Raw genomic sequence first — 7,333 nt, 5'->3', positions numbered from 1 at the left:
AAGCATCTCAGACAAACAAGTTGTTGGAAGGTCTTTTATTTTGTTTAAACACAGAGAGCACGGCTCCTCACTTACACAGTCTGTGTGTCACAGAGAACGTGGATTGATATATATTTACAAATGGCACAGATAATGCCATTGCTGTGTGGACGAGATTATAAGAAGTAAAACAAAGCAAAAAACCCCAAACTCTCGGCCAAAAGGAACAAATACAACCAAAGACTGTGTGGGCCTGTGATGAGTTACATTAGGTTTTATTTGCAGTAGAAGGAGGGCAGTTTAATGCTTCTGAAAATCACTCAGTTCTCAATTTCCACAAGGCATCCTTGAGCTCCTTATTCCTCATACTGTAAATGAGGGGGTTCACTACTGGAGGCACCACGGAGTAAAGAACTGCCATCAACAGATCCAGGGATGGGGAGGAGATGGAGGGGGGCTTCAGGTAGGCAAAGAAGCAAGTGCTGACAAACAAGGACACCACGGCCAGGTGAGGGAGGCACGTGGAAAAGGCTTTGTGCCGTCCCTGCTCAGAGGGGATCCTCAGCACGGCCCTGAAGATCTGCACATAGGACACCACAATGAAAACAAAACAGCCAAATGCAATACAGACACTGACCACAAGAAGCCCAACTTCCCTGAGGTAGGAGTGTGAGCAGGAGAGCTTGAGGATCTGGGGGATTTCACAGAAGAACTGGTCCAGGACATTGCCCTGGCAGAGGGGTATTGAAAATGTATTGGCTGTGTGTATCAGAGCATAGAGAAAAACACTGCCCCAGGCAGCTGCTGCCATGTGGACACAAGCTCTGCTGCCCAGGAGGGTCCCGTAGTGCAGGGGTTTGCAGATGGCCACGTAGCGATCATAGGCCATGACAGTCAGAAGACTAAACTCTGCTACGATAAAGAAGGAAAACAGAAAGAGCTGTGCAGCACATCCCCAGTAGGAAATAGTCCTGGTGTCCCAGAGGGAATTGGCCATGGCTTTGGGGAGAGTGGTGGAGATGGAGCCCAGGTCAAGAACGGAGAGGTTGAGGAGGAAGAAGTACATGGGGGTGTGGAGGTGGTGGTCACAGGCGATGGCAGTGATGATGAGGCCGTTGCCCAGGAGGGCAGCCAGGTAGATGCCCAGGAAGAGCCAGAAGTGCAAGAGCTGCAGCTCCCGTGTGTCTGCGAATGCCAGGAGGAGGAACTCACTGATGGTGCTGCTGTTGGGCATTTGCTTCCCCTGGTCTTGGAGACCTGTTTATGGAAGGAAAGTCAGTGAGAAGATAGGGCAGACTTTTCTCAAATAGAAGTATTCAATTGCTCTCAGAGACCCACCAAACTGCCTCTCCCCTTTCGGGAAGACCTTTGGCAGGTCCTTCTCGTACACTCTGGTTGGTGCTGGCTGACGGTCGACAAGGGAGCTGGGAGCTCTGTGGGATTCAGTCCTGCCCTACAGCGATAGGAACATGGAGTGATCTCAGATTAAATCCACTCATGGCATCAAAGGGCTTTCCAGCTTTGTCTCTCCCAATTCACCCCACTGCAGAGCAGAACTGAGGGCACTTCTTTATTTGTGTGTGCTGTTCTAGTTTCCCCACCGCACCTGAGGAGTGTTTTTAAGGCAGAACTCCTTGGCATTTTTGCTGCCCTGCCAGGGAAACCTTGTGGGTCCTAGGAGCCAAGGGGACTGTCCCTCAGCGCAGAGTGAGGACATCCCGTCTGTCCTTCAGGATTGCTCTCAGCTGCCCTGGGCTGGTACCTGTTTGAGCTCAAGGATGGTCGCAGCCAGAGATTCCCCTGAGAAGAAATGCACGCTGCTGAGAGCAGAGGAGTCCAATTTACAAGTGCAGCTCTCCCAAGCCCTCACCCCATCTCACTGGACATGAGGAGGATCTCAGCTCTCCCCTCCCAGCCAGGGACACAGAGGGCTCATTGCAGATGCCTACATCCAGCCCCCCAGCAGGACTTAGGTGGCCTTGGCACTGTCATGTCTACTCCATGGGGCTCCTAGGAAACACAGGGATGCCACCGGAGAGCTGTGCCCTTCTGGAGGGCAGCGTGAAGCCCAGCAGAACCCCCCAGGGAAACAGTCAAATATCCTAAAGATGGGGTATCCTGACAGGAGGGTCAGCTTACTCCCAGCCCCACACACTGCAGTCACCAGAGCCCCAAATATTAGGGGCATCTGGATGCTTTTCCTCCATGGACACACCTGTATGACAGGACATGCAGCATCAGTGTCTGAGCTGCACCTGAATCCTCACCCCCCACCACAGGGAAAAAAAGGGGAAGAACAAGGGCAGCAGGGCCAAGGGGGAACATGCCAAAGTTCTCCTGCCAAGAGAGTCAGGACAGGGAGACACAGTCACACACTCCAGCATTTCTTCTCTTGGGTGGTTGGGCTGCTGGGAAGGCAACTCAGGACTAAGTCCACAGCATATGAAGGGGTTGGGGACTCTGCTGTGTGGGAGAGGAGACCAGGGAGTTGCTCCAGGGAAGACATCTGCGCTGCAGGGGACGGCAGGGAGGTGCGGGAATCCCCCCTCCCATCACCTTTCCTGTAGCAGCTCCCTCTCACTCCCTGCCCATGTCTCTGCTGCCTGCACTGTCCCTGTCTGGGGCTGTTTCTTGCCCAGGGGCATCTCTGGGTGTGCACGGGCCAAGGAGCAGCTCAAAATCCTTCCCACTAGACCTGTGGTCTCGTTGCCTTTTCTAGAACAGGGGTGTAAATTCCTATCTCCCACTACCCATCCGGCCCACCAAGAGTGGAAAACTCAAGGCACAGACTCTGTTTCCTTCATGTAAATGCTGCCTCTGTGCACTTCTTCAGAAGGACCCTCTGCCAATGTCCTGGGGGTGATGTGGAGCTCTGAGCACACCTGACCCACGCAGCATCCTCTCGACTGCAGAAGGACCTGGCCATGCCCAGACTGGGGTCACTCGTTCCCTCCACAGCTTCTCCCCGCACTGCCATGGGCAGCTCCCCGGGCAGGCTGAGAGCCGACCCTGGCAGGCGGCAGAGTCCCTGCCGCGGCACAAAGTTCCCTGGGACACAGGGACCCTGCTCTGAAGGACAGCCCTGGGCACCCCTGGTGAACACCCGCCTTCACAGCCCTGCAGCCATCCCGGGGAGAAGGCCTGTCCCTTTGATGATGTGGTGGGGATGCCCTGCTCTCGACACATCCTTCTCAACACCAGCTGATCCTCGAGAGCCTTCCTGACAGATCCCATTAGACATGGGCTATGCCAGCTTTAGGAGACTGCTCCAGGAAGCCTCTCTGCATTATACTGCACATCGAGGAGATCACATCGTGCCCTGTCCCTCTGCCCCGGCAGCAGGGAAGCCCTGCTCCACAGGTTCTCCTTCTCCTCTGCACTAGAGAAACTCTGAGAGTGGTACTTACAGATCCCATGGGCTGTGGGTCGTGCCAGCTTCTGGAGATGCCTCCAGCGACTGCAGAGTCAATGCCCTGCAGCCAGAATCTTACTGTCTCAAAGGCTGTGAAGGTTTCTCCCACAGAGAACTCTCAGCTTTCTCCCATTCCTGAAGGCTTTTAAGCTCCCCTGGCCTCACGCGTTTCCCCTCGGTGCCTGCAGGCAGTGCCCTCAGCCCTGCTGCGCTTGGCAGAGGAGCTGCTCCTGGGCAGAGCTGTCTCTCTGCAGCGCTGCCCCATGGCCATGAGCTCCCTCTGTCCCAGGAGCCCGGCCCAGCTCAGCAGCAGAGGAACAGCCCAAGACCTCACTTTCTCTGCCCCCTCTGGGCTCCCTCGAGGTGTCCCTGTGCCTCCAGGGGATCCTGCTGGGAACGAGACTGAAGTGACAATGTGCGGTCTCTCTTGCACCTCTGGAGAGACACTTCTTTCCAGCCGTGCCAGTTCTCCTGTCAGAGAGTTACTCGTGAGAAAGGTCTTGTCACTTCTGGGATGAGACAGGAAACCTGGACAGGGACAGATCTCGCTTGCCCTCGCTGAGCAAAGGGAGTCAGCTTTGTCAGTCGAGGCATCTCATCCCTGGTTTGTAGTCCTGGGTTGGAAGTGAACTCAGCTCTCACCCACGGCTCCCACAAACCCAAACTGCGACTTTCTCTGCCCCCTCTGGGCTTCCCAGAGATGTCTCTGGGGCTCCAGGTGAACCTGCTGTGACACGGGCTGAAGGAATCACTGATCTTCCCTCAGTGCGGGAGAGATTAATTTCCAGCAGGGTCATTTCTCCTGTCAGGAAAAGAGTTGGGCGTGAGAACCATGAGAATCACGAATCGCCTTTCCTTATCCTACCATTAGGCACCACAGGGAAGGTGACAGGGCAGAATCTAATTGAACCTTCAGGGGCAATACGCATCATTAGGTTCCGTAGATGGTCTCACAGATGGTTCTCCCAGAGTGGCCGGTTCTTCATTCTCAAAGCCCCTGGCTTTGCCTTCTGTGACTTGGGTGGTGTCGTTAGAGCCCTTGCCGGTGAAGACCAAGGCAAAAAAGTCATTCTCCATATCCTGGGTTGCCAGGTCTCCTCTTTCCCTCTGGAGAGGGCCAGCATCTTCCCTAGTCTTCCCTTTATCCCTGACTTACTTATAGAAGCTTTTCTTGTTGCCCTTGATGTCTCCGGCCAGATTTGATTTCACCTGGGCTTTAGCTTCCCTAATTTGGTTCCTGGCCACTGGGACAGTTTCTCTCTATTCCTCCCAGGCTCCCTGTCCTTGCATCCACCCTCTGTAGGCTTCCTTTTTCTGCTTGACCTTGTCCAAGAGCTCCCTGTCCATCCATGCAGGTCTCCTGGCTTTTTTTGCCTGACTTCTCCTTTGTTGGGATACATCGCTCCTGAGCTTGGAGGAGGTGATCCTTGAATACTAACCAGCTTCCTTGGGCCCCTCTGTCCTCCAGTGCTTTATCCCATGGTACCCTATCAAGCAGATCCCACAAGAGGCCAAAGTCTGCTCTCCAGGGCACTGAGCCTGATGCGCACCCTCCTCGCTGCCCTAAGGATCTTGAACTCTTCCATTTCATGGTCACTGCAGCCAAGGCTGCCCTTGAGCTTGACATTCCCCACCAGCCCCTCCTTGTACTAAGGTCATGGTCCACCATAGCTCCTCTCCTCATTGGCTCCTCTACCACTTGGAGAAGGAAGTTGTCATTGACGCATTCCAAGAACTTCCTGGGTTGCTTGTTGCCCTGCTGTTGTTGTCCCTCCAACAGACACTGGGGTGGTTTAAGTTCCCCCTGAGAACCAGGGCCTGTGAACGTGATCCAGCTCCTATCTGTCTATAGATGGCCTCCTCTGCTCACTCTTCCTGGTGAGGTGGCCTGTAAGCAGGCCCCCACTGTAATGTCACCTGCCCCTGCATTCCCTTGAATCCTGACCCATAAGCTCTCCATTGGCTCTTCATCCATCCCCAGGTGGAGCTCCATGCAGCCAGGTGGGAAGCTGGAGCTACGTTATCTGATGGTGTGACCACAGCCCTGAGCGGTACAGTTGGCAGTGACAGTTGCTCCTTACCCCAATCACCACCAGGCAGGAGGGCGTGCACCTGCAGCAGGTGAGCGTGGGGCATGGATGGGGTCACTCGTTGTCCTGAGACATCTGTGAACACTCTGGTTATGTCTTAAAGGAGGACATTCTGGTTCTGTCCTTAAAGAGGAGCCAAGCACTGCTCAGGGCTCTCTGGATACCCAGAGGAGCGCGAGTGACAGCAACGAGCAGGCCTGAAGCACCTCTTCAAATCTGAGTGGTGTTTCTTTGCAAAGAGAGACAGGGCAGGAGGGGGAGATGGTTGGGTGTAGAAGTGTGCCAGGGAGCTCTGCCTCTGCTTAGGAGTGTGGCCTGATCCTCCAGTGCCAGGCAGAGCATCTAGCCCAGGGGGTGCAGACGTCAGGAGGAGGCTCAGACCACAGGGATCTAGAGGAGATCCTCCTGCCAACAGTGAATCTGGGAGAGGCTTTGGTCAGGCTTCCTAAGGGCTGATACAAAGACAACAACTCCTGGTGGCATAAGGTCAGTGCGACTCTCCATGCCTCCCTTCCCTCTGCCCTACAGCCACTCTTACGGAGGCTGTTGGTCACCTGGGAGTGGCTCTCAGCAAGGCAGGAAGAGCCTGGGTGTTTTTACATTTCACTGGATTCACACATTTCTGCCTGTCTGTCTGTGTGTGAGGAGTCAAATGGGCGCCCATCGGCTCATGGAGTCGCCCCCCGCGAAAGGACTCCGGTCCTTGCAGTTACAGACCGGGGTGGGGTGTGTGCGGCTCCTTGGACGGTGTGTCTTTGTATGTTTGGTGATTAGGCATATATCCATACATATATGTTGATTTAGGGTGCCGTGTAGTAAGTCAGTGTGAATCTTGTTATTCTCAAATCTGTAATTAAGTCGCTGTTTTAATTATAACATATTCTACTAAATCGCCTTGTTAATCTTTAAATTGGTTAATGATTAAGTGCACTTAAAATTCAACTTTTTGATCAACCTCAAACCATTAGTAAATCTTGAATTTCTGCTAAATCATAACCCTGTCAAATATTTCTTCCTTGACACTTTTTTAGGTAGCTCCTGGGCTGGATTTCATGGGAAACTATCCTGGAGGACAAAGGAGCCTCGGACAACTCTTTCATCTTCAAAGATAACCTGGTTGAGACACAAGGACCGTCCAGGTTTTTATATGGATGAAGTGGAGCGGGAGGCAGGAGGCCAGAACGCTTTCTTTTCCAGTTGCCTGTTCCTGAGCCTGCCCACTTGCCTTCGCCACAGTCACGCTTGCACTGGAAGTCCAAGAAAATCCCAGTGCTCCTACCCTTGAGCTGGCATCCCCCCGGTCCCATAACCTGTCTGGCCATGGAGGCACTAGCTCCCCAATGCCCCTGTGTGCAGCCATAGGTCCCAGCCCTGTTCCCCCCGGGTGTCCCCCGCTCCCAGCACTGCTGTGCCCTCCCCACATGCCACCGTCTTGCCCCCAGCCTGCCTGTAAAGCCAAGGCAGCTCCAGCTCCTAACGAGGGCTGTGCCCAAGCCTTTCAGGAATGGGCTGAGGTGGGGTGGCCGGGGGTGGGCTCTTGGCACAGCCAGGCCTGGGCAGGGAGAGGACAGGTCCCAGGAGTGGGGTTGGGCTGGGACTGGTCACAGGTACCTCCCTGAGGAGCACACCTCTTGTGCTCCTTTCTGAGCTGAAACAGGGCTGGCACCGAGACAAGGGCTCCTGGGGAGGGACAGATGGAGCTCAGCTGAAAGAGCCTTACACTGATGACCCCCAGGGTCAAGCCCCAGCTTCAGCAATGTCTTCCCCCTTGGCCTTTCACAGAGCTGTCCTGTCTCCTTCCAGCTTTCCCTGCTCCTCGTCCCTCCACCCTCCTCACGCACAGGGCAGAACT

General features: G+C 54.5%; 1 protein-coding gene across 1 annotated transcript; it reads right to left on the bottom strand.

Annotated features, from left to right (window-relative positions):
• Positions 1–295: 295 nt before the first annotated feature.
• LOC141478803 (olfactory receptor 14C36-like) lies at positions 296–1,213 on the bottom strand. The gene has a single exon (XM_074167777.1). The coding sequence runs from the start codon at positions 1,211–1,213 to the stop codon at positions 296–298; it is 918 nt and encodes a 305-aa protein (XP_074023878.1).
• Between the last annotated feature and the right edge of the window lie 6,120 nt (positions 1,214–7,333).

This window comes from Numenius arquata, unplaced genomic scaffold (genome assembly GCF_964106895.1).
Source record: "Numenius arquata unplaced genomic scaffold, bNumArq3.hap1.1 HAP1_SCAFFOLD_429, whole genome shotgun sequence".
Lineage (NCBI taxonomy): Eukaryota > Metazoa > Chordata > Aves > Charadriiformes > Scolopacidae > Numenius > Numenius arquata.
This window is presented reverse-complemented; position numbering and strand designations above follow the sequence as displayed.

What these genes read in the sequence shown, in the direction of transcription:
- LOC141478803 (XM_074167777.1), bottom strand. Translation starts at nt 1,213, where the DNA reads ATGCCCAACAGCAGCACCATCAGTGAGTTCCTCCTCCTGGCATTCGCA.